The following is a 27559-nucleotide window of genomic DNA, read 5'->3' as shown; positions in this document are numbered from 1 at the left end:
TGTTGCAGAGAATTTCTAAAGTTCTGTTAATGGTGGCATACGGCACCTAGAATTGGGTTAATGCTATCAGTGAGTAGCTTGAACACCTGACAGGAATGTTGTTCTTCATGTAACTTGGCTTTTTTGGTGAGGTGAATGGAAGTGGTTTCCTCAGGTATTGGATTGGCAAGGCCCACTGCCATTACAGCCTCCTGCCTCCCACCTGGCTCAGCAATGTGGAAGAGGAAACAGAAGAGAACAGCATAACAGGGAATCACACTAAGAGAGGCTGCACTTTGTGTCTGCTTGCTTGGAGCATCAGATTACTGATGCATGATGCCATTTGAGGGGGTGGAGTGGACAGCATTTGGTGCCCTGAAGATCCTGGGATGCATGTATAACACATACACATATTCAGTATGATAATGACTATCCTAGTTAGATCTTCTCATCAAAAAAATAAATTTAAAGGAAAAGCAATAAACTTACCAGGAATTGAGGGAGGGGACATAGCGCAAGTTAGAACCAACTGTCTAAGCATTTTCAGCATCTAAGGCTGCAATCCTAACCTTACTTTCCTGGGAGTAAGTCCCACTGAACACAATAGCACTTACTTCTGAGGAGACCTGGTTAGGCTTGTGCCCTAAATTTACTTAAAGTGCTTGGGTTTACTCAAAGTGCTCATTGGCTTTAAATTAACAAGAATTATAATTCTATCAAAATTTTCTATAAATAATTCTTCTAAAAATTCTATGCACTGAGAATAACATCTTAGAATTGTCATCTGGTTCTTTTTTATGATATCCTCTATTCTGGTTTTAACCCAAGAAATTTATGCCATTTAAATTATGGATTGACAAGTTACAAGTTATCTAAACATTCTGGCACAATTATTGCCTACTTTCGTATAATGTATTTGAAAAGATCTTTCTAATCAAAATTTAAATTCAGGATTTCTCAATCTCAGTCCTGATGCTGAATCTTATATGGGAATTGGGTTACATAAATGTTCTTTGACTTATTCCTAAAACGTATTATAAAAAGCACACAAGCTGAATGATAAAATCTAAGCAATGAATTCTTATTGTTCATAATCTGAAGAAGAAAAAAAGTGTATGATTTTTAACAAGCATGAGGGACACCAAACTGCAATCAGACCACACATGACAAATATGGATTTGCTGGTCTTCAGAGTAAGTGCTGTCAATAAATCTTACCTATATTTGAGAGGAAACATTAAAGACTCCAGTGCTCTACAGGCATCACTCAGTCTTTGGAAACTTGCAGAATGAAAGAGGACCTTGTTTTCTGTAAGGACTGCACAGAACAGACTCAGCACATTTTGAATTCCTTTTTAAAAAAACCACACAAAAATTTTAGAATACAAAAATACAATGCCAAAACAGAAGAATTAAAGTTCAATCAAGTAATTAAAATTCTTGGTATCACTCTAGGAAAATTTGATAGGTTTTTGGGTTCTTCTCTTTTCCATAACTACCAGTTTTGTTTGCCCCTCCCCCCTTTTCAAAGGCTGACACTTCACTCTATTATTGTTTTCCTATGGTTGGAATACATTCTGTTAGATTGCCTTAGGATATTTTATCTTATTTTGACCAACTGTGCTCAATAGTGACTTCATATGGCATTCAGTACAACTACTTATGTCTCATGAGTCAAACAAGCGATTTACTTATCGACCAAGCTTAACATGCCAATTTTTACATAATGGTTTCTGAATACATCAACCTGTTGCTTAGAAAACAACTCAAAATGTTTGCCTACTGAAATTCATCTGTATAAACTAAAAGTTATGAATCTGAACAGAAGTCAACACAGGTTATGCAAAAGCTGTAGAAGATTTGTTAGTTGAAAAATGTAACCAATTCTTAAAAGAACCATATTAATGAATCAGCTGTTATTATTTTAGAACCTTGAAGACTTTTTTTTTATGTCTTCCAGCATCCCTTATAGCAGAAAACAATGTATTGTCATTACTAATAAGTCTATACAATTACCAAATTGATGTAGGCATTTTGAGTTATGAACTCCCACCCTAAGAATGTATTTTAAAAACTGCAGGTTGTGTCAAAAGCAAACATTCATATCTTGCTAAATATGGTATCCATCAGGTGTGATCATGTTTGGAAAGATTCCTTCACATTTTTATTCTGAACATATTTATATGAAGTCACATCAGTTTCAATAGAATTTACTTCCAAATAATGTGCTTAGATGTCACACATCCTCAGTTATCTTTTAAGGCTCTGCTTATACAGGCATGCCTCAGTATCTGCAGGGGATATGTTCCTAGCCTCCCCCCACCTCGGATACTGGAAACCACGGATAAACATTAAAAGAAGAGGTTTGCAAATCCGCTTCCCCCCTTGCACTAATTACTCATCTGTCCCATTTGCCTGCAGCCTTCATCTCCTATGTTTCACTGGCTGCAAACAATTACAGGAAGGGGTCAGAAGGCTGAAAAGAATGGGACGCTGTGGGGGGGGGATTTAAGGCCTGTTGAGTTGGGTTGTTGTAGTTAAATAAACTGTACAGTACAGCTGTATTTTCACATACAGAAGTTGCTGTTGCTGCAGCCCAGGGGCAAAAGGGTAAATCTCCTAAATAGTATGGAGCCTGTGATGCCTAGTCTGTTATAGGCTGAAGTTCCCACAGCCAGTAACAGCCTAGGTGCCACAGGCTCTGCACTGTTTAGGAGACAATTTTTGCAAGTGGGAGGGAATTTGCAAGCTGCAGATGATTGAAACCGCGGATACTTGATCAGCGGTTGAGGGGCATGCCTATATATTCAAATGTATTTTAAAAAATGCTAACAGGCCCCACTGACAACACATTATTACAATTTAAAGAACAACAATTGTACAATACTTGACACCAGAATTAGGGATAAAGGAGATCTGTTGCTCTGGTATTTCTAAACTCATGACAGTGGGAGTGCATATTTGGAATTTTTTTTTTCTTATTGTGAAGGACTTTTATTAAGTCAGTGCCTCATGTCAACACGCAATACTCCACTAGCATTTCTGCAAACAGTACCAGCAGAACCCAATGTTTGCACACAATGAAAGAGGAAACTAGGGAAAAAAATTCAAGATACATATCTATTTCCTTTTATCAACCTATTAAAAAGCACCCACAGGAAGAAACTAGAAACCAGCAAGATGCATGAAACTTAGATCCATTAATCAGAGGATATTGGGACTTACCATTGGACAAGAGTGAGAGAGAACTTAGGGCCCAATCCTATCCAATTTTCCAGTGCTGGTGCAGTTGTGCCAATGGGGTGTGTGCTACATCCTGTGGTGGAGGGGCAGACACTGGGGCCTTCTTAAGGTATGGGAACCTTACCATGGGGCTGCATTGTGGCTACAACGGAGCTGGAAAGTTGGATAGGATTGGGCACTCAGTCTGACAGGTGAATTCTTCAGGCACTGAAATCTGACCTCTTTTTCATTTAGATGTGGGTTATGAGATTGGTGTGGAAAAGAGTAACCACAAAACAGTGCTAAAATTGACAGACCTTGTCTGAATTCTGTATGTTTGCCCAGAACAAATCTATTATTGCAAATACATATCCCAATTAAGATTCTATGCATATTGTGATCATTACTTAATGTGAACTAGTGAACTTAAAGTAAACTAGTGAACTTTGCAACTAGTGATATACGGACTTGCTTTAGCCCAGTCATTTTCAACCTTTTTCAGCTCACGGCACACTGACAAGGCACTAAAATTGTCAAGGCACACTACCAGTTTTTTACTTACATTAAATTACTACATTACAATTAATTTTAATACAATTAATACAATTAAATCATACATGACAAAAGGCTCAATCCTAACCAGGTCTACTCAGAAGTAAGTCCTATTTTGTTCAATGGGGCTTACTCTCAGGAAAGTGTGGTTAGGATTGCAGCCAAAGACAAGAAGTCTGGAGAGGAAAGTACATGTGATTCTGGAAAGGATTTGGAAAATGTTGTTATTAAAGTGTAATGCCAGAAAGTGCTGGCAAAGAGAGGTCAGATTGAGCACACAGTGGAGAGGGGCAAAGAAGACACATGATTGAAAGAAGTGTAGGATTCAGCTGGAGTGGGGGGGGGAGAATGTGAGGAAAGTGAGTGTAGACCTTTGAAAGGTGCGGAGGAGTGAAGGGAGTGACAGTAAGAGAGGTGCTGACTGTGATTATGAGATTGGGGGGGGATGTGCCTGTGGGAGGGAGTGGGGCGGGGAGAAGTGCCAATTGCCTGCTCCTGTATTTAAGAAAAAAGAGTGCAACCAAAAGCCCAATCCTAAACAATATGTCTACTCAGAAGTAAGCCCCACCATAGTCAATGGGGCTTACTCCCAGGTAAGTGTGGCTAGGATCGTGGTCCAATGCCCTTCCCCTAAAAGGCAAAAGACAAGGCAGGGAGGGTCATTTTGGGGAGCTGCAGGCAAACTGGGGCATCAGAACCCTTTTAGCCAGCTGGTGCTTGGGCTGGTGGCTCAGCAGACTCGCTTGCTTCTTGCCTGCTTGCCTGCTCCTGTCTCCCTTGTTCTCACTCCAGTCTTCTCTGCCTGGACTTAATGCCCAATCCTAGGTGTGTCTACTCAGAAGTAAGCCCCATAATAGTCAATGGGGCTTACTTCCAGGTAAATGAGGATCGGGTTGCAGTCTTCCTTTCACTCAGCAGCAGGAGATGCAAAGCAGCCGCAGCTGCTCCTTTTTCGCAGGCTGCCGCCTGAGGGTCAAGGCAGTCGCTTCTCCCTGTGCGCACGACTCTGGCCCCATGGCATACCCAAGACAGCCTTGTGGCACACCAGTGTGCCAAGGCACAGTGGTTTAAAACCGCTGCTTTAGCCACTCATTTGGCAGAAATAGTTGAGCAGTGTGCCAGCACAAGCATACTGTTGTGGAGGTACTTTGGACAGGTCAGATAAACGTTTTTATGAGCTGGTTAAACATAAGGGGTTACAGTAATTTCTAAAAGATCCTTTTCAAGCCTATTCTTTTTCTCCCACATTTACATAACAGTAGTCATATAAGTTAACAATAATAAGTACTATTGCTAATATAACTAAATACCAATGTTAGATTATTTAAAAATTTAAGTATTTCAAATTAATAACTTACATTAACTTGATATTTATTAGTATTAATGTTAGAAAGTTATAACATTAACAAAGACATAAGTTGTCAAATTTCCACTCTTCTACATACTGGACAAACAGCCACACCACAACTTTAGTCCTGAGGAATTTTGCATGATTTGTGTGGGAGTGTGCATCCAAATGTGCACTCCAATGAAGGCGCTGTCTATCAGCACTGCAGCATTTTCAATATACACTTGGACATGCACCTCCATGCACAGCGTGCATACGGGATGCACACTGAGTATTGATACTGTGTGCCTATCAGCACTGTGTATCTCTTAATGAAGTGCACACTTGGGTGATCTAAACAGGATGCACTGAATGGAAAGCAACGAGGCACAGACAGACCACCTACACTGTGGTTCTGGAAAACCATAAGAACATAAGAACAGCCCCACTGGAGCAAGCCATAGGCTCATCTAGTCCAGCTTCCTGTATCCCACAGCGGCCCACCAAATGCCCCAGGGAGCACAACAGATAACAAGAGACCTGCATCCTCGTGCTGTCCCTTGCATGTGGCATTCTGACATAGCCCATTTCTAAAATCAGGAAGTTGCACATACGCATCATGGCTTGTAACCCATAATGGATTTTTCCTCCAGAAACTTGTCCAATTCCCAAAATCAGATTCGGGGGGGGGGGTGGTAGAAGCAGAAGTTGACAAATACAAGGTCAATCCCTCCCAATACTGCAGTCCTGTGACATAGTTGAGAAGAGGACCTAGGTAGCAGCCATGCCTTTGAAGCTTGAAATGCAGCTGCTGCTCAGTATTGGACTCCAGGTAACACCAGTAAGTCCTGAATTCTAGCCAACACCATATTCTAGCCAATATGATTCTTTACAGTATGAAAGGTGAAAATTTAAAAGGTTAAGGGGTGGGGTTTGAAAGACATGCGTGGGCATCTGCTTTCAGCAGAGGAAAGGCAGGGTAGAAATCTTCTAAATAAACAGACAAATCTTCCAAGGACAGTTTCCACTTCTTTCAAACCCACATTGAAAGGAGGTAGCAGAGAGCAAGTGACTGGCTCTCCTTTAGCCTAACTCCAATCCTTCCTGTCAAGGGCTTGCGCCTGAATGCTGCTGTTCTACTATTGGTGTTCACTCTCAAGACAAGACAGTGTGCATGTATATCTCTCTGTCACCTATGAAGTGGAGGGGGAGGGAAATGTAAACAAAATCAATGATTTTCTTTTGCATCTTGATTCTCATTCTCTCTTTCTCCCACCTCCAGTACAAGAAAAAATAGAGTGATTATGGTAAAAACAAGGGGAAAAGTTCTATTTTTGCCAGCTACGTGACAAAAATACATTGCAATGGATTACGATTAATGTAAGAGTCTAAAAGAAATACCTTAATTCAAATGCTTTAGCTACTCAAGCCACTATTAACCCAGATCAACATTTTTCCTTTCATCTTATACTTGTGCACACAGCTGTAATAAATGAACTTAAAGTGAACCAACTTGATACATTTTTATAGCAATGTTTTACACACAGATATATTAAATATAATCTTTTACATAGATAGATTTATAACTCAGCAGCAGTGTACATGTCACATAGCCATATTCCCTGTCCTTGGTTTTTGAAGAAGGTACTAGCCAGAGACTGCTTGAGACTCTTGCTAAAGTCCAGCAAGAGCAAGGGAAACCACATCAGAAAGAAGGGTTAGTCAACCACAAACTCCTGCTCCAGGAAAATGACCGAATGTGTTAGGCTGAATATATCTTGCATTTATAGGATATCTCATCTTTAGCAATGGTTTTCATGGTTCCATTTGGTTGGAACTAATATGAAGTTGCAATGACACAGTACCTACTACTGTGAGAGCCAAACATTCCTTTATTTTCTTTTTTAAAGGTTCTGAAAGTATTTCTGACCTGATATCTATGATATATGGCATACTGCAACTAGGCTCCACCACAACTCAGTGTTGCAGTTTGGGTGAGTAAGCGCTTTTCTACTTGCAGGAATTTGTTCTTGGAAACAAGCAAATATTTTCCATAAGGTTTTCATTTAAACAAATAAAGGATTTGAGTATATGATTTCAGCTGTACAAGATCTGGAGTTCATCAGTTCTGCCTTCATCACTAGGTGACAGTGCAAAAAACACACATTACTATTTATGAGCCAACATTTTAGAGTTCGAAGTCAACAGAGTATGTCCAAGTTAAATAGTCCTTATAGTGGAAATACTACATATTTTAACCCATATTTGCCCAGCTCACAGGTGTACACATTTGATTCCTGTTGTGTATAATGCAACGTTAGGCAGAAATGGTTTACACAGAATAAAGCAGTGGTTCCCAAACTGTGGCTCATGACCTGATTTTTGGTGTGTCTTGGAAGGATTGAGCAGAGCCTCCAATGTAAACAGAGGTGATGGCAAGATCAGATAACTTATTGCCTCAAGTTTGCAATCGCCCTGCAAAGACCTCAGCTCCTGCAGTTTGTAAGCAAGTGTACTTGTAAAGAGAGAAATAAATGTGTCTCAGCTGATGCCTCCAATAAAGAATTCAAAAAAAAAATCCCAGAAGGTTTTTCTGTTTATTATTTTTCTGGGGAGAAACTGGAAAGGTAGGAGAGCATTCAAGAAATCTCATTAGGCTTGCCTCATTATGTCACCTCATTATGAAATTGAGTTTTTTTGTAAATAAATACATAAAAATATTACTTGCAAATAAAAAAAATTAAATTCTCTCTATATCTCCTTTTTTAAAGTCTTGAAAACCAAGGTTGGTCCCGATAGTGTGTTGTTTGAAAAAGTGGGTCCTGGTGCTAAAAAGTTTGGGGACCACTGAAATAAAGCTTTTATCAATTCATACGTGTGCATACATGTACTAATAGAGAATATTCTAAAAAGGCCAGCCCAATCCTATTCTTCCCGGAGCCACCAGGTGCAGTGGTGCCAAAATGGCTACTGCTGTATCAAGTGGGGCCAGGGAGGTCACCAGAGGTCTCCATGGGGAAGGGGACTTTCATCCTCTTCTGAGGAAAACACCAGGCTCTGCAATGGGGCTGCTCGAGTCTGCACCAATGATTTTGCCAGCACCCTTCTCCCAGTGCTGGCACTCCCTCCTCCCTGGGTACCACAAATGTGATTTACGATACATTTGCCACCCAACGCTGGCAGTATACTCGTACTGCTGGTGCTCAAGCCCTTAGGATTGGACTCCAATAATAGTAAATACTCAAATACTAGTAAATAAAAAATACTTTTTGTTCTGCAAAAATTTTCAGGTTAGAGCAGAGAGAATACACATGTCTGTGGTTTGTCACATCTTCAAACTGATATGTCTGGCTGCCACAGAAAATCTCCCCTCTCAATCTCAGACTACGTCACAAAATGAGCTTTGGTAGAGGTCTGTGTCAAACATTCTGTCCCTTGGCTTGATCAGTGCTAGGCAACTTGCTGCTGATGGGACACAGACTTCATGACCCAAGTTTCAAGGAAAGGAAGAAGAAAATATTTAGTTTTCAGTTTTTAAAAAATAAAGCATGTTGGATGTTATGCATGCCAAATTGCTCTGACTTGGTATGGCTCTCTTGTAAGCTTCCGATCTGGGAACCCAACCTGACTGGTAGTTTTTCTGCTGCCCTCACTCCCTAGCTTACCAGGGCTCTGCTTTCTTTGAGGTCTTGAAGGAGTAGAGGCACTTCCTTTTCAGGTTCTCAACCCCCGAGTTTGGCATCCCCTCCAGTAACCTGGCAGTTGGCTAGACCTTTATGCAGTAAAGAAACAGAGAGAACCAGCTTCTCAAACAAATCTGGGTATATTTACAAGAACAACTTTGCTAGCAATTAGTTCAACGATGTGGTCCAGCAGTGATATAGGTCAGTGGTTTAGTTCAATTACTTTAGCTTTTTTCTGGCAACTCCAACTTATACAGAATGAAGTCGGCCCTTATATACTCTCTAGGCTGCTTAACCCCTCTTTCTTTCAGTTAGCCATCTGGGAGGAAAAACGGAAATTTCTTCCTGACAATCTCTGACTGACATTTCCACAAGATTGTTTTATCATAATCTCATACTCAATCTCATATATCAAGACAGAACTTATTTTTCCTCCCAAGCCCTCCTCTCCCCTCTTTCATTCACAATGCCTTCATCCACCTTGTCAAGCATGCTTGAATTCTTGGTTTTATTTTTGACTTGTCTCTCTTATTCATTCCCCATATCTAGTCTGTTGGAAAACCATGTTGCGTCTCCTCTACAATATCTCAAAAATACATCTATTCTTCTCTGTGCCCACAATCGAAAACATTTTTGCCCTGGTCATCTCTTGGCTTAATTACATCAACCTTTCTGGTCTTCCACTGGCTCACCTTAGCCCTCTCACTTTCATGCAGAATTCTGTCACCAGAGTCATTTACCTCTCTCTTCATTCTAACCACGTCATGCTCCTCTTCAAAACTCTGTAGTGGCTTCCTGTTTACTCTTGGATTCACTACAAGCTTTTTATTCCCACTTTCCAAGACAGCCTCAACCCTCTGTACTTCTCTGCTCTCACTCCTGCTCAAAGGACTTCTATTCAGTGGTGTCACTAGGGTTCGCATCACCCACTGTGGGATGCCAGCGCATCACCCCCCCATGCAGTGGGCGGGGCAACACTCCAGGTGGTGGGCATGGTGATGTACCATCACTCCGCCCCCACTGGTTTTTTGGCTGTACCTTTTGATAGAACAAAGATAGAACACATTCTACATGAAATTACACAATCATATATAACATGATGATATTAATCTTCCAAATTATGATTTTAGTGATTTTGGTCACTACTGGTGTCACACACACACCCCCAGGTGTCAACTTACTAACACCTTATTGCAGCAGTTCTCAAACTTTTAGCACTGGGACCCACTTTTTGGAATGACAATCTGTCCAAAACCCACCAGAAGTGATGTCATGGTGGAAGTGACATCATCAGGCAAATTAAAATAAATAAGTATAAATAATTAAAGTAAAATAAATAATTAAATAAGCAGAAGCCAGCCCAGTTCCACCAAGTGAATTTCCTTTGTAGCATGCCTGCAATAACACCCCCCCCCTCCAAAATCAGGAAGTTTTTCAGCCTTACCCAGTGCCCAGTTCAATTTAAGAACTTCTGTTTAAACCAGATAACTGTCAGGATCCACCTGGCTTTGCACATCTCAAAGAAGTTCACCTTATCAGCTGAAGCCTCTGTTTTGATTCTGTTTAGGGGGGGGGGGGAAGCTGCCTTCTGGAGCATTTGTTGAGCTCCAGGTGCATAGTATCAGGACCATTCTGGTAGCCTTGCACTCTCCTTCACCTGATTTTCCACACCAGCCAAGGCATGTTTGCTTACTCACGAGTAAATGTGACCGTGAGGTTTAATTCCACTTTCCATAGGGTGCAATACATTCATCTGCTTGGAGGGAGGGACTTCCTTCTCAGGTGTTTTTGGGGGCTGCATTCATTGGATCAGGACCATTCTGGTGTCGTTGGATTCCTCTCAGCTGGCCCTTTCTGGTGAAGTAAGGCAAGTTCGCCTACTCACGAGTAAACACACGATACGGCTCACTTTCACTTTCCATAGGCATCCATGCATTTTTTGTTCTCCAGTTTTTTGGCCATAACTTTTGAAAGAAAGGGGATATTTCACTCTGGTTTCTTGCATTGCATTCCGCTCAAAATTCCACATCCAATGGTATATAATATGATGGGGTAACTCCTAACCACTGTGATTTCAGCGTGTCACCCCCCCTCATGCGTGTCACCCCCCTGTGCGCATCATCTGGTGCGGACCACACCCCCGCACCCCCCTAGCAACACCACTGCTTCTATTTCCCCATTCTCTTGCAGCCCCTTATATCTGGAACTCCAACCCACATCTTATGGGGTGCCTTCAGATCCCTTCTCAAAACCTATCTTGAAGTTTCTGGCATTAGCCCTTAGAACCTTTACCCTGCTGCAACTACTGTAAATCTAAGTATGGGTATATGAAGTAGGGTAGCCATTTTCAACCACTGTGCCATGGCACACTGATGTGCCGTGAATGGCCTGCAGGTGTGCCATGGAAGTTTGGGGGAGGATCATTTATTAGCACAGCCATTGGGGGATGTGAGCCCCCCACCAACAGCATGGTGTGCCTTGTCGGTTGTCAAAAAAACTGATGGTGTGTCTTGACAATTTTAGTACCTTGTCAGTGTGGCGTGAAACAAAAAAGGTTGAAAATCACAAACTAGGGCATATTCTTCTCCATTTATCTTGCCACCATTCCCCTCCCCCTCTGTCATCTTCTTTTTGTCGTTCCTTAGACTGTGGGAGTGCTCCTTGGGTCAGGGCCCTGACCTCTACTGTAAACTGCCATACACATTGATAAAGCTATATAAATAGCAACTTATATCTGTGTTTACATTTGGAGGTGTGCATCACAAGTGCCAAATTTTAGATACATGAAAATCAAAGGACTCATAGGGTTATAGAAATAATTTCAAATTCAGAGTTTCCTAGACTCTGGATGTTCGCAAGCCTAAGGTGAGATACAGTGGAATAACTGGTGTTGATATTGCAAGTCTGAATAGCTAAACATAATGACTATTTTTTTAATTTCACTTCCTTAAATCATTTGACTAAACAAACAAGCAAAACATCTCCTTCAGCTCTTCTGAGGATAGATCAGTGTTATTTCCTCATGCTGGAAGGCAGAACTATATTTGTTGGTGACCTTGAATTATTTTGCTCATCTTGAAACCCATGATACATCTGACGCCAACTAGCCAGCATACAAACAAACCAGACAACACAACACAAATCTTTCTAATGTTGATTATTACAGATTATGCTTCCATAGTAAAGCATACATCCTGTTCAACATTATTCATATGCTAGAAATTCTGAACAGGAGTTTCCTGACTGACCTTCACTGTTGTCAAGAATTTTAAAAGATATGTCATTTTCACTAAAATATCTAACTTCCTACTTTAAAAAAAATTGGAAACAATCAGCTTGCTGCTTCCTGTTGTTCTTTAAAAAATGATTTAAGAAGTATGCAAATTCACATAAGTACACAATAGTTGAAATTATAACACTCCATAGTGCAATATTTTAGGAGAGAAAAGTATTAAGCATTTAAACATAGCCACAAGATTAGGAAATTTTAAATTAAGGATTAGGAAGATTAGGGAAGACCACTAAACTCTCTAACCCAATGATTCCCAAAGTCCTACCAGGACTATGGGAACCCAATAAGTCAGGGCTTCTCAAACTGGGGAGCTGCAACACCCCAGCCTGAGGGCCCTGGACTCTGCCCCCTTAAGGGGCGGGGGCAGGGGGAAGGCAGCAATGCGATCCCCAGGATTGGGTCGCTAATGGGGGAGTAGGGACTGGCATGCACTTACCAGTCTCTGCTGCAGCCTCCCAGGGGTAGGGGGAGCCCTGCTCTCCCTGTCTTAGAAAGTGAAAGCGGAGTGATTGTGCTCCACTTTTGGTTTGCGATTACAAACCAGAGGCAGAGTGTGATTGCTCTGCTTTCATTTTCTGAAGGCTGGGGAGCCCTTTAGTGGGTTGTGTAGGGCTCCCAGCACCCCAGGAGGCTGCCACAGGCACTGGTAAGTGCATGCCAGTCCCTGCGCCCCCATTAGTGACGCGATCCTGGAGATCACATCACTGCCTTCCCCCTGCCCCCGATGCCTTCCCCATTCTGTTGTAAGTCTTTGAGTGAGGGGAAGGAAACTAGAACGAAACAGAGACTTTGCATTGGGACAAAACCTTTACGAGGGGATGAAAACTGAAGTTGGTTCCCCCCTTTTCAATATTTGCAAACCTTGGGGAGGGCTGCAGAGACAATTGCAGGCTTCCCAGATCCTCCAGAAAGCCATACTGACCCTAGGTAAGTGAAAAAAAACTCTTCCCTGCTCATCAGCAGTGTGACTGTAGCGATTGCATTGCTGCTGATTTCTTTTCCAGTTCCCCGGAGGGTTGTGACCCAGCAATTTGAGAACCACTGCTCTGACCAATACTATACAACAGATACCTGCCTCTTAGAACAGGAAACAAATGAAAACTTTTCTGAAAAAAAAAACTTTAACTTAGCAAGGCTAATCACAAAAATGGGTCAACGGCTATCAGAAAACATTTCTGAGTTATTTAAGAGGTTATCACAGGCCAGTACAGAAGGTGGTCTTAACAAAAATAAGAAACAAACAAGAGAGACGAGTAACACATTTATACATTAAAGCTTAAATATAATGAGGCACATATATGTAGTTCAAGGAAAATTGACTAACACAGAGATTAGCTCACTATTTAACAAATAGCGAATGGGCTCACTTCCAGGAAAGTGTGTCTACAGTTACAACCTAAGAAATTAAAGCTATTCATTTTAATTGCTCACTTTTAAGTTTAATATAAAAGCATGATCTGCCCCCCACCCCCATGGCTTAAACTCCTACACTACTTGAAAATTATATGCTGTTTGATTAAAAAACGTCCAGACAGGAAAGCACAGAGTCACTGATGTTGGCACTATTCAACTATCTCAGCATGTAAACATATCCTCGTTAACTGGGCTAAGATGCACTTTTAAAGTGGTAGTTCTCTTATATTTAGAAGGGGCAATACTACTGTTCCTTACATAGCATTCATTCATTCCAGTGGCTGTCTCCTGTGTCTTTTTCAGACTGCACAGCCACTGGAACCAGGAGCCATTAAAAAAAATTGGGGGGGGGGGATGTAATTTTTTTTATTTGCTTTTTTTGAAAAGCAGAACATAAATATTTTTAACCACCACCATCAAAATGCAAACATGATGCAGAGTAACGGAAAAAATAAGAGTACAATGGCTTTAAAGGAAACAGGACTAGATGGCTGCTGACTATACAAGCTCCAGATGTTAAGACCTGTTAGGCCCAATGCTTACAAACAGCAGATGGGATGGCAATCCTGCACCTAGACTACATCACTTCTAACTGGAAAGCAAGGACTCACATGGGTGCTCCCCTTCACAACAAACATTGCTACAAACAAAAAAACAACTTCACGAAGAAAAACATCAGGGAAAACACCACACCAGCTTTCAACAGCTTGCATCCAAACATTGTGCAAGGTTACTTCCCTGCCCCCTTCTACTGTCCCCTAAAAGGCTTTCTTGAGGGTCAGGGGATACTCTGGAAAAAAAGGTGCCTAGTGGAATAGCTGCATTCTTAATGTTTTCACCCAAGTAATAAAAGGATAGTGGAAGACAGAGCTGAAGCGACCAGGTGGCACGTAGAGTTAGGAAAAAGCTTACAGAACCATAAGCACACTAACAGAACAATATAGGGAAGTTTAGACAGCTGCTTCCTCTACTATTACTTTCATGGCTAAAGGGAGACTAAGATTCCTACACTCAGGCTTGAAGTACAAACACATGGTTTGTTTCAGTAACCCTAGCAATCACTATCCTAATACGTTTAAAACAGATCTCATGAACCTAATTTTCTACTCCGCTGGGGAGGCTCCACTGCCGGTGCGGGTCGCTGCTGCCTGCTGGCCGCCCCCTGCTGCCACTGCTTGCCGCTCCTGCTAGCTTGCAATGTGGAGAGGAGGAAGCGCTGTCCTGAAGCAGCTCCCGTGGCAGCCAGAGTGCGCTGGCTGCTGCTCAGAGCCCGTATTCGCTAGCATACAGGGGGGAATCGACCCCCCCCCCGCTCTGAGATGAAATCAATGAGATTAAGAGAGGTTGTGCAGGAGCACGACCAAGGTCCGTCCTAAACTCCTGAAAGGCAGGATTGGAACTGGGACAGGAAGGGACACCCCCCGCGTGGGAGGAGTATCCATTCATCATGGTCCGAATCCTGCCTCCCAGTAGGAGGGGCATCCCAGCAGTAGGAATGCCAACCCTTCCTTCCCAGAGATCGTCTTTGATCACTTCCAGTGTCTCTCTGAGGAAGCATTCCTCTATGGAACGCCAGAGATAGCTGAACTGTTGGCTGCGGCTGTGGGCAGTCCATTCTCCACCCTGTCTGGTAGTCTGTGGGGCCATGCTCGCTTGGAAGATGCTCCCCCATGGACCATCAGAATGGGCAAAGAATGGGGCACCTGCAGCCTCAGCTGGCAACAAAATCTTCCATATAAATAATATACCTAATACATCTCTAATAAATCTTCTCTAAAGATTACAAATGTAACAGTATTTTTCTGCGTACAGGGAGGGTGGGGGGCTTCATGTGGTCCACAGATTTCAATTTTTGTCTCAGTGGCAGGCTGCTAAAGGTTGGGAACCACTGCTCTAGACCAAGGGTCTACAAACTTTTCGGCACGAGGACCGCATCATATATCTGACATGGTGTTGAGGGCAAGAAAATAAAAATAATACATACATGGAGAACCGACATGCTGAGAGTTTGATTGAATACAATAAGTGGGTGGGGGTACAAGGAGGTGGAAAGCAGAGGGAGGAGGTGACTTGCACAGGAAGAGGAGGGAATGGATTTTGAAAAAGGTTGGGGGAGCAGAGGGCAAACAGATTTTCTCAGAAAGAGGGAGGAATAGATTTTTGACACAAATCACAAACTGCTTTTTGTCTCAAATGACACAAATCACAAACTGCTTTTTGTCTCAGTTTCTGCTCTGTATAACGTAGGCATTAACTTTATATTTACATTCCAGGTCTCCCAGTATCGTTATATACATCATTCAGCCACTAGAGGTGCTGAATGTAATGTAATGCAATGTGAAGGAATGGAATAGTTTCCTTCCATTACATTGCACTACATTCAGCACTTCTAGTGGCTGAATGCAGTATACATTTATGCTGGGAAATCTGGAAGTGTGTCTTTTGAGCTATTGAGCTCTGAGACTCTGGGGAACTTTGGAGGTCCTTTGGGAACTTTAAGGACCAGATGTAGCCCCCGGGCTGAGGTTTGGAGACCGCCTGCTGTAGATAACTTGTGAGGGAAGCACCAGACAGGGTGTAAGAAGCCTGGCTCATAGGACTTGATTCATGCAGGGCTCAGCTATGGCACATGTTTTCAATATCAGGGTTCATCCTTCGATCATATGCAACAGATTAAAGGGTCCCTGAGAAAGTACAGAGTGCACTTCTCACTAAGCAACAGAGCCCCCACAACTCGTGACATCTCACCTAGAGGGGACTGGACAAATTTCTGGAAGTTCATCATGGGTTACGTTGTGCAAGTTGTGCAAGCTTGCACAAGTTGTGCAAGCTCCTGATTAGTAGTAGTAGTAGTAGACTACCTCAGAATGCCAGAGGGCACCAGGATGCAGGTTGCGCCTTGTTGTTTTTTATGTCCACTGAAGCATTTGGTGGGCCACTGTGAGATACAGGAAGCTGGACTAGATGGGCCTTTGGCCTGATCCAGCGGGGCCCTTCTGGAGTTTTTTGTTTGTTTGTTTGTTTTAAAGGCTGTTCATTTACTTCTAGTAAAAGGGGGGATCCTAACGGTCACAGTATTTCAACACGTACTTTGTTGTCAGTTGTTTTTTTTAGCGTTTGTATTTGCCTATTCCAGAAGCTATTTCTTTGCCTGCTTTGCAATTAAACTCCACAATCATTAAGGCTTCAAGTTCTAAGAAAATAAGTCATTGGTTGGCAAGGAATACCCAAAATAGTTCACTAGTAAGTCAACATCCTGTAATGTACATGTTCCACTGCTGTCTTGAGATTAAAAAAAACAAAACACTTCAGTAAGTCTTAATATGCTATGTAAACAGCTAAGTGAACTTATTTTGTTGAAAACAGGTATATAAATATTATTAATGATAATAATATCAGGAAATATTTAAGAGTGCAAAACATATATGAATGATGTGGCATCTACCAACTCTCACATGGACTAACAGATCCCATGTTCTGAAAGACTGTGAGCCATAAAAAGGTATGCCATGCTCTTTCACTGTAGTTAACTGTGAACTTGTCCAGGACCCCAGAGGGTGTGATTACTTCAAGAACAGTTCAGCTGAATTCGCAAAGATCCTTTTATGGCTGACAAGCACTGCTTCTGAGGTCATTTAACTCTTTGAGCTTCAAAATGAAGATATTAGGAAGTCATTTGGTACACCGAAACCTCACAGTGCTAAAAAGTTGTTTTGGTCTGGTGCAGAACTGCAAATTTCAGTTGACAGAAATCATAAAGCACATACTTGCAACCAGGGCCTAGGAAAGGGGGGTAAAGGGGGTAATTTGTACCCGGGCCCACGGTCAAAAGGGGGGCCCAGGAGCCAAATGAGGGGGCCCAGAAATTTCCTGGGATCTGACATTCTCCTATCAGACTTGTTGCCCATACAGGATGCTAGGGACACTACCATGACTGGGGATGCTGGGGACACTACTGATGCCACATGAGTGGGTAGACCTGGGCTCCAAAGACTTTTCCAGCTGTCTCTACCCTCCCCTCACCCTGTTTCACTCCTCCCTGCCCCCATTCTGTGCACCTGTCACCACCCTCCCCCGCTCTGTTTCATCTCTTCCCCTTTGGGCAAAGGGGCCCAAAAGAAACTTTGTACCTCCTGATAAAATTCCTCTCAGAGGCCCTGCTCGAAACTAGAGATTCTGATCCTGTTGGATCATGTATGTATGGAATCATATCAATCACATTAAAAAACTTGTGATTTCAGATTAACAAAGAGTCTGTAAATGTTTTTTTTTGGGGGGGGGGGGTTCTAGCTCTTCTTCATCTCTCTCAGTTCTTCTTCACTTCTGATTTATCTCCCCAGTTGCAAAGGCCTAGACCAGGGGTGTCCAAACTTTTTGGCAGGAGGGCCCCATCATCTCTCTGACACTGTGTCTGGGGCCAGGGAAATAAAGAATTAATCTACATTTAAAATATAAATAAATTTATAAATAATAAATTGAATTCATTAAATTCTAAATGAATGTATTAGAGATGGAATGTATGTGAATGAATGAAGGTATTGCAATAGCTCAAGGTCTATAAAAGATGTTGCACAAAGCAAGGCCAACCTTTCCTTCACTGCTGCTGCTACATCACAGGTGTGAAACAGAAAGCAGAGGAGAGAGCCCTCATCCCACAGCTCACGCAAGAGGTTGAACAGCTGCCCTCAAGTTGCGTTGGGCCAGCATGGGCTCCAGCAAGTCTCTGGAGGGCTAGAGGTTCATTGGAGACTGAGGGCTCCCTGCAGGTCGGATTGGAAGTCCTCGGGGGCTGCAAGTGGCCCCTGGGCTGGGGTTTGGGCACCCCTGGCCTAGACAATCAGACAATTCAAGGTCAAGTATGGAAAGCATATAGAAGGGAAGAAAGAAAGCAAAGCTGGCCTGATGATACCCCTAGACTATGTCCATCTTAAGGACAACATAAGAAAAAGGGAGGAAATTAGGGATTACACCAAATTTATTTTATTTATTTATACATTCATAACCTGCCTTTCTCCCCAAGGGGACTCAAGGCAATTTAAAAGAGGGCACAAAAAAGTAAACACACAGTAAAAAAGTAAAAACTCAGTTAAAACAATTGTACTCTGCCCTAAAAATCCATAAAACATTAAAACAAATATTAAAAAATCAACCATAAAATATAATTTGCAAGAGCAGAGCAATAGCAACACCTAAAAAGGACAAGCCTGTAAAAGCTAGATATTAATGTAAAAGGCCAAGACTCAGAAGGCATGTCTAAATAAAGTCTTGAGGCCTTGTTGCAAGGTGTTGCAAGGCTGAAGTGCAAACTCAGTAGGCAAGAGTGGTGATTATCTGCAAGCTTTATTTTGTTGCCAGCAACGGGCTTTTCAGGGACTCCAGTCCAAAGCGAAGAGAGCAATTTTTCCAGTCTGAACCTCTCCCTTATATTTCATTTTGGCTCCTTTGTTTGTGGAGTTGTGCACTTTTCATTGGCTGGAGTTTGACATCATAGATGGGGCTTTCTCTGGGTTGGCTAGAGATAGCTTCGCAAACATTTGATTGGTTGGCTTCAAGTTACAGGTTTCAAATAAGGCAATTCCATACATTTAGACATATCGAAAACTTTGTTTGCAAGTACCAGTAGAGTGCACTGTAACCTCAATTATTATTCAGAACTGGCTTCTTGGCATGTCCTTTGTACTTATCTCTTTGCGTTCTTAACTTGGTTGGCCTTGGCATGTTGCAAGGAGCCTCCTGTTTATCTCTAACATTCTTTCTACTAGAAACTGTGGGGCTCTCTGCCAACATTTGTCTAAGCTGAGCCTTTTCTATTCCATGCTGTGATCCCATATGTCACCTGTTACCTTTGATGTATAGTGGTGTAAACATATATTTAAACCAAACTCTTATTGTAAAAACAGGATTTCTTTTAAGAATTCCTTTCTTATTTGCTTTTAACTAAATCACATTTCCCTCTGTCTGTTGTAGCCCAGACAGAGGCTCTCATGGATGTTTTGGCTTAATCAGGGGCTTTCCCATAGAAAACTTTGTTATCTGTTCCTGTCTAGCTGTGTTTGCATCTTTGTAGAAAATGCTATTTCCATCTGCCAACAGATAAGCTGTCCCCATAATGTTGCTTAGACTTCTCCACTACAATGTTGCAAGTCCCTTAACAAAATGTTGCAAGTGCGTGTTTTCAGCTTTATAACATTCCAATTTCCCTGCCTTCTGGTGCCAAGACAAAAGTTTTATATTTGAAAAGCAACTTTTCCCTCTTCCTTTTGCCTGTATGCTGCTGCCAAGTCTCTCTGAGATGTAACTTTTGCTCTTGCTTTCCCCATTTGCTGTTGCCAAAAGTCTGAGATGCAACTTTCCAAAAGTATCAAGCAGAACTTTGAGTCTACAGAAATACAGGCTCCCACATTCCAAAGTTTCCCTGTGAAAGACTCATGGTTAGAGCTGGAAATAACTTTTGCCAAGGTTGATCTGAGTTACATTTGAGACTTGAGGCTTAAGCATCTTTAATAGTAAAATCTAATAGCTTTTTACTATTCTGTGTTTTATTAAACATTCTAACAGTTAAATTCATTTCTAAACTACCATGTCTTGATATTTATGTTGATTTACACTTTTAAAGACACTAACCATTAGGCATTGAAGAAGTATTTGCAAGCAAGCAAACATTGTGATCCTTTGGCATTTTTATGAAACTTTGGTCTAAATAACTCTCCCAGTGTTTAATATTATACTGTTCTTCTGAAAATTATGATTTTAAGACTGCAAAATGTTTTTACCATGGGTTTTCATCTGTCCTGTCTGCCAGTAGGGAGCTCAAGATGGAATTTCCCCCCTAAATACAATGTGTTCCTTGTCCGCTAGCTCTTGTTTTGCTGCCAGGAGCTTCTGGCACTCTGCCAATTCTGCCAGCTTGCAGTTTTCAAACTTCTTCTTCAGACAGAGACAGTGTGGATTTTAAGTTCTAAGCATACATTTTCCCATTAAGCTGCTAAGCTTTTGCTCTGATTTCTTTAAGCTAATAATTTGTTTTGATTGCATAGCATAATGGCTTTCATGACCCTGTATCAGCCTCACCAGAATGTCTGCAAATGAGGGAGCAGTTCGCAGCTCAAGAGGGAGGGAGTACCAAAGAGTATGTGCTACTACTGAGAAGATCCTATTTCTTGCCGCTGCCCCCTGCACCTCCCTAGGAGGCGGCACTAGTATTTTAGTTTCGATACCATAAAATTGATATGCTTCAATAATTTCTTAAAATAATAATTTTTAAGAAGGAACTGTGTCAGAAGAGACACCATTCTAAATTTTATAAAACATAATTAGTTAATTAAACATAATTAATTAAACATAATTAAATTCTACAAAAACATAATATAGGATTGGGCCCTAAATTTCCCATGGAAGCTTTAGGTGCTGTTACTAACTACACAGCAACTCCTAAAAGACATTGCTCCCAGAAGTCTTCTGAAAAGGGCTACTGGAGGAATCCTTTTGAAATCTGGAGAAGGAAGAGCCCACACAGATGATTCCTCTTTCCTCCCCAAAGTCTGCTAAGACCATGGGAAGCCAGGGTGGGACTGCAGGCAGTGGTATAGTTAGGGGGAGACTAGGGGCACATAGCCCCTGGTCCAGCACTTTGAGGGGATGTCTTCAGTGGTGTAGCTAGGTCATTTGACACCCAGGCCCATTAATTTCTGACACCCCCATACGGCAAAACTGACTGATTGAATTAATATTTTTCACATTTTTTATATTACCCTTCCACTAAGGAGCTCAGGATAGTGTGCATGGTTCCTCCCCTTTTTTTTGTCCTCACAATAACCCTGTGATAGTCATGATATGAAATGAATAAGAAAAAATGGCCAGAAAATAAATGCAGTGAACATTTCCTCACAAGCAAAGAATGAATGTCAGTGCTCTCCCCTGCTATTACTCCTCTGAACATAATAGTCAGAGACATATTGCCCCTCCATCTGGAGGTTCAATGTAGCCATAATGGTTAAAAACTACTGATAGACTATAGTCCACCATGAATGTTTAGAATCCACTTTAAAAGTAATCTAAGCCAGTGACCAACAACACCCAACCTTCCCACCACTGGCATCACTAGGGTTGGTGTCACCCGGTCTAGTTTATTTATTTTACTATAGAACACTACAGGTCACCCAACCAATCAGTAACAAAAACAAAACAAAAACCCGGCAAATTTCATGACACTATTCAATTTGAGTTCGAGTATTAGTTCTGAGACATGGAAAAGGGAGCTGACTCACAATAGCATTGACTCCATCCTGTATATAACAACATCTAGTTAGCTCTCAGAACACTCAGACTCATTGGTCAGTTCTGAGTTAAGAAAATCCACTTTATCACATAAGTCAGTTATGTTTTCTTTTTCTGGTTATTTGACTGTAACTTTTAATAGAACACAGGTATTTCAATGTGGTTTGTTACATTCTGCATTAAATTCCACAATGAATTATATATAATGGTATTATTCCTAAAAACCACTATTTCCATAACAGTCTCTAATTTATTAAAAATACAGTAAAACATCATAAGATACATTTTCATTCATTAACTTTTTAAATTCTGGTCTTCACAACCTTTTTGTAAACACTATCAGAGTAAGTGCACTGTAAACAACATACTAGTAGAACCATTAATCAAGTCCTTCTTTAAGGTGCCTGGTATGCCAAGTCAGAAGATCTACATATAACATAAAAATTAAAACACATAACTGGGAGTGTGCAATTCAATTCATAGTAGAGATGCAAGCAACAAGGAATGAGCATAAGCAAGCATAGCTACAACCTGATTTACTCAGAAGCAGACCCATTACTTTCCATGGGTGTTATTCTTAAGTAATGGTGCACTGAACTGTAGCCTCAGACTTTGTTTCAGATGTAAACAGTGATTACATCCTGATTTAAAAACCAGACTTCTGCCAAACAGCTGCAAAATGGAATGAGGGTGCAGAAGGTTTGGATGTGTTCCTGCCGAAGAGAATGAGGCTTGCTTGATTTAAACGGAAGTCTCAGGAGCAGTGAAAAGGTTCACTCTGGCTGCAGCTTGCAGCTTCAGATGGAAATGAGGATTACATGCTGGTGTTTTAAAAACCAGATGTCAGCCAAACATTTGCAAAATGGAACGAGGGTGCAGAAGGGTCTGCTGAAGAGAACAGGCTTGCTTGATTTAGATGGAAGCCTTGAGCCCTGGCTTACATTTTTTCTCAGGCGGAGAAAAAAAGGTTAACTTTGGCTACAGCTTGCAGCTTCGTTGCCCTGGAAATTAATAGCCCTCTATCTCTACATTGTCCTCTTGCTTTTCCTGATGCTGTGACTTGCCTCAAACCCTGATTTACAAGTGACCTCGCAGATAAGGCAAGAACATGATCTAAGTTTGATTCATTGGCAAAAATTTCTCGTCTTATAGGTGAGTATCTGCGATAACACAGGAGGGTCAGAAAAGTTCTTCCCAAACTTTATGGTGGTTTGATATGAATTTGGGGTGCCTCATGAGGAAGTTGCTCAAACCATTCACTAAAGAGGCTATGCCGTGTCTCCAAAACGAGACGTGATAGGGCAAAACGGATACCATTTTTGGAATCAGCACCCCAAATATACCCAGGAATTGGTGTAATGTTTAAGGAAGCAAAATGTGTGTTGGCCTGTGTAATCAAGCCTTTGTGTGCTCCTGGAAGGCCACACTTTAACCTAATCAAGCCTAAGAAATTCATAGCTGCATACCCAGGAGAAGCACCAGATTCTATTGTCCACCCAGAAATGCTTTTCTTTCCTTTGTGCGAAGTCCTAAACCCCTCCTGCTCTAGAAGCAGAATTTTGTCATTTTCACTGCCAAAGTATCAATGCTGTGCATTTTGAAGGTCCCCTCTCCATAGAAGTTGGCATTTTCTTCCCTGCTGGAAATAGCATGCTATCTATTTTGCAAGGCTATTCCCAAGATCAGGAGGTCCTTTGCTCTGGGAGTCACACTCGCCCTTGGAGAAGATTCCTTCCTTGCTCAAACACAGCACCTCTTTGCTGTCTTTTCTTTTCCCTGAAACCTCATGCCAGGCGGCCCAGTCCCAATGGACAACATATGTTCACCCAGTAGATTAGAATTGGTAACCGATTCTCCCCCTTACCTTTGATCCTCATAACAACCCTCTCTCCTTTCTAAAATCCTCAATTCTCAAAGCTTGTGTTTATAGTCTCTCCTTAATAGCCTCCTTTTCACTGGTTGGCTGGGGAGTAAACTCAGCACTTTCACCCCTTTCTTCCTTTATTTAACCCGGGGGCCAGATGCGGCCCGCAGCAAGCCTCTTTCTGGCCCGCAGCCAACCTCTTGTCCCCTGAAAGCCTCTGGCCCACTCAACTGAACATGACCAGAACTGATTGTGTCTGGAGGGAGTTCTGAGGGCTAGAGAGGTAGAATGAATGAGCCCATTCATTCATTTATTCACTCATCTAAGTTCCATCTCTAATTTATTTATTTAAATTTTATATTTAAATTTTTTTTCTGGCCCTCCACACCATGCCAGATATTTGATGCGGCCCTCTGGCCAAAAAGTTTGGAGACCCCCGATTTAACCTGTACCTGTCCAAAAGGGTATACAGTATTTCTTTCACTCGCCACCATTTAAAGCTCTGCAACTGATCTTGTTAGCAAGTAACTGAGGGCACAATCCTAACCATGAGTTAGGCTGGCACAAGTCAGCCTAGGAGGGTTGCAAATGTGCTATAAAGCACATTTGTGCCTTCTCAGGAGCAAGCTGCACCAGTGCATGGAAGCACGCTGGAACATGGAGGCTGCATCCAGCTTCCGTAGTGGCTTGCAGGGTGAGCCTTACATCGGTAATGCAAGCCTCTGGGGTGGGTGAGGAGGAGGCATGTGTTCCAGGGAGGGCAGGTGGAGGATGGAACTGGGGCGGGCAGATGGGAAGTGGGGTTGGGATGTGGCTGTTATGCCGGATCCCAACCCCCATTCCTGAGCAGCATGGAGCAGCTTCCGGTTGCTCTGCTCTCCTTTGACTTCTGCCACCTCTGGAGGTGGCGCAAGTCTGAAGAGACTCATAGGGGCTGCAGTGGCTTACCGAAATGTAAGGGTAAAGGGTACCTCTTATCCCTGACCTCTGGCTGAGTCACTTTGGCTCCCTATCTCGCGTTGGATCCAGCGCAAGACTCCTGGCTTGCCTGTTCCTGCGCAAGATAGGATTGCGTTGTGAAAGGAAATGTGCCCTTTTCTTGTTTGCCTATATTCCTTACTAAACCCTATCTTCTTTTAAGAGCTCAGTCTCATGATTACCGCTATCCAAGTCAACGATTCCAAAACTGTCAGATACTGCTGATGTCTTACTTTGTCCTAAGAATGCAACCAATAAGAGGCAGAGAAGACTAGAAGTGGCAGCTGAAGTTCAGTCCTAATTACTCTAAGTTACCACTCCATTGAAAAGCAGAATTATCAGATCTGAAAATAGCAATTTTATGATTCATACTGATTTTTATCCAATCAATACCTCCTCCCATGAAACTGGACAGATCTGTCATTCTGGACAATTCATTTTTTAATCTATATTTTTACGATGCATATACTTATTAGATAACATAGGCTGGAAAAATTACAGAAAATGAGAGATTCACTGAAGTCTTGATTTATGTTAATACTAGGTTTTTGTTTTTATTAAAAATGGTTCCTTGGCTTTCCTATCTTAAGTCCAACCTTTAGTACTGATAACACTTTCAACCAGTGGCATCGCTAGGAGGGTGTGGGTCTCACTGGGTGACAGGGAGAGTGACATAACTACTGGGCAAAATTTTTAAAATCTTGGCATTTTTGAATAATACCATCACGTTATATACCATTTGATGTGTAAACTATGTTGCGATATCTCTATTCTATCAAACATTGTAGCCAAGAAAACCAGCAGATATGGGGCGACGGTGCATCACCATGCCCACTGCCTGGGACATTGCCCCGCCCACTGCATGGGAGGAGGTCCATCATGGTCTCCTGAACCAGGTTCCCTAGTGATGCCACTGCTTTCAAGATTTGTGGAATAATATGACTATCTCTTGTTAATTTATCAAAGACAGGTATCTTAAAACAAAAATGCTTGCTCAAAAGCACTTTTCATTTTAATGTTTTAAGAATTAGTACTCAAGACTTGAACTATTTGGACTATTACTCAAAGATGAAGGTTGGCAATCTGGACACTTCCCCTGCTTAGAAACAATGTGTTCTTGGTGGTGTTGAAGGATTTCTCTTATCTCCTTGGTGGGGGGTGGAATTACACATTATTGCTCAACATTTCTCTAAATATAACACAGTAAGTTAATTTTTCAATTAGCAACCCTGCAACTGGCATATGTATCAGAATGATTTGTTACCAAATTTGTTTGCCATAAAAAGTAAGAACTAATTAATGCATGAATCTCGACTACTGCAACAATGAGGAATTGTGGTCCTCATTGGTGGAAGAAGAGACTCCATCAGACTATCTGCTTCTTAAGTTCAGTGCTAGGATCAGCTAGACCTGAATGGGTGTGGCTAACTTGCTGTTTACCAAACTTTTTTTTTTTAAGGGATCAGTCAGAGCTTAATTTTTAGAACAAGGAAGAGAAAAAGTTGAAACACCACTATTCCACTAAGGGCGCAATCCTAACTCCTTACGTCAGTGCTTTCAAGCACTGACATAAAGGCAATGCAGCTCTGAGGTAAGGAGACAAACATTCTCTTACTTTGAGGAGGCCTCTGTGAGTGACACCCAACCCCAGGATGCAGCACATGTTCCTTTGGCGCCGCTATGCCAGTGCTGGAAAGCACTGACATAAGGGGTTAGGATTGCACCCTAAGACTTGCAGCTTAGTTCAGCCATTCATCTGCCTGCATGCAAAAGGCTAGAGAAGAAAATGAAGATGTATGAAAACAACATTATTAATCCAGTATTATTTTTATCAATTTCAAGTAAGCAGCCTTTGCTACATTAACATCTGAATTGTATTAAACACAATCAGAGTTGAAAGCTGGTCTAAGATGAAATAGATTATACTACAAAAAGCATATAGGAAGATAAGAGGCTTAAACAAACAGAGATGATTCTTCCTGATACAAACTGCTCATACAGAACTAATCAGATTTGACTAATTTTAGTGTATTCACAAACCACAACTTCTTAGAAATATGAACATCTTTATATGACTGCACTGTACTCTACTACTACTACAGCTCTCTCTCTCTCTCTCTCTCTCTCTCTCTCTCTCTCTCTCTCTCTAGTATTATTTTTAATTACTTTTAACCTCAAAAGTAATGATGGGGGCAAAGTATTCAACCCTTAACCCATTTCTGCCCAGTCCACAGGTGTACACATTTTATCCCTGTTGCATATATGCAACATTGGGCAGAAATGGATTGATCTTACGTACATAAGAACATAAGGACAGCCCCACTGGATCAGGCCATAGGCCCATCTAGTCCAGGTTCCTGTATCTCACAGTGGCCCACCAAATGCCCCAGGGAGCACACCAGATAACAAGAGACCTCATCCTGGTGCGCTCCCTTGCATCTGGCATTCTGACATAGCCCATTTCTAAAATCAGGAGGTTGCACATACACATCATGTAACCCATGATGGATTTTTCCTCCAGAAACTTGTCCAATCCCCTTTTAAAAGCGTCCAGGCCAGACGCCATCACCACATCCTGTGGCAAGGAGTTCCACAGACCAACCACATGCCGAGTAAAGAAATATTTTCTTTTGTCTGTTCTAACTCTCCCAACACTCAATTTTACATATTCTGTAATTGCTTACAGATACTACTTTCCTCCTTTTGATGTTTCTTCAGCACCATTTTTCCCTCCATTGCATTCCTTCAAGTTTCTCTAGTTAATCAGAATCACATGCTGGATGTGATTGGTTACAATCCCATGTAACCAATCAGTCTGGCTATGTCACTAAGACCAAATGAAGCAAATTTAGAGTGAAGGCAGTGTTTTCCATATTGATCATGGGCAATACTAGCAAATCAAGTAACACTTGAATGCTTCTGTAACTTGTTTGCAACCACCCCTGAAAAATCACTAAAATGAGGCACCTTTGA

At 41.8% G+C, this 27559-nt stretch overlaps 1 protein-coding gene across 6 annotated transcripts in view; it reads right to left on the bottom strand.

Moving 5' to 3' along the window:
• SBF2 (SET binding factor 2) overlaps nucleotides 1-27559 on the bottom strand; it is a 344987-nt gene that overhangs the window by 157144 nt on the left and 160284 nt on the right. For all 6 annotated transcript variants that reach the window (XR_010794990.1, XM_066639834.1, XM_066639835.1 and 3 more), the window contains exon 7: nucleotides 1197-1329. Coding sequence is in view for 5 of the 6 variants with exons in the window: in XM_066639834.1 (XP_066495931.1) it covers nucleotides 1197-1329 (133 nt within the window). In the remaining variant the exon portion in view is untranslated. The remainder of the gene's footprint in view (nucleotides 1-1196; nucleotides 1330-27559) is intronic.

The sequence above is a fragment of the Tiliqua scincoides genome, chromosome 1 (assembly GCF_035046505.1).
Source record: "Tiliqua scincoides isolate rTilSci1 chromosome 1, rTilSci1.hap2, whole genome shotgun sequence".
In the NCBI taxonomy this organism is placed as follows: Eukaryota; Metazoa; Chordata; class Lepidosauria; order Squamata; family Scincidae; genus Tiliqua; species Tiliqua scincoides.
Note: the sequence above shows the minus strand (reverse complement) of the source record. Positions and strands in the feature narration are given on the sequence as shown.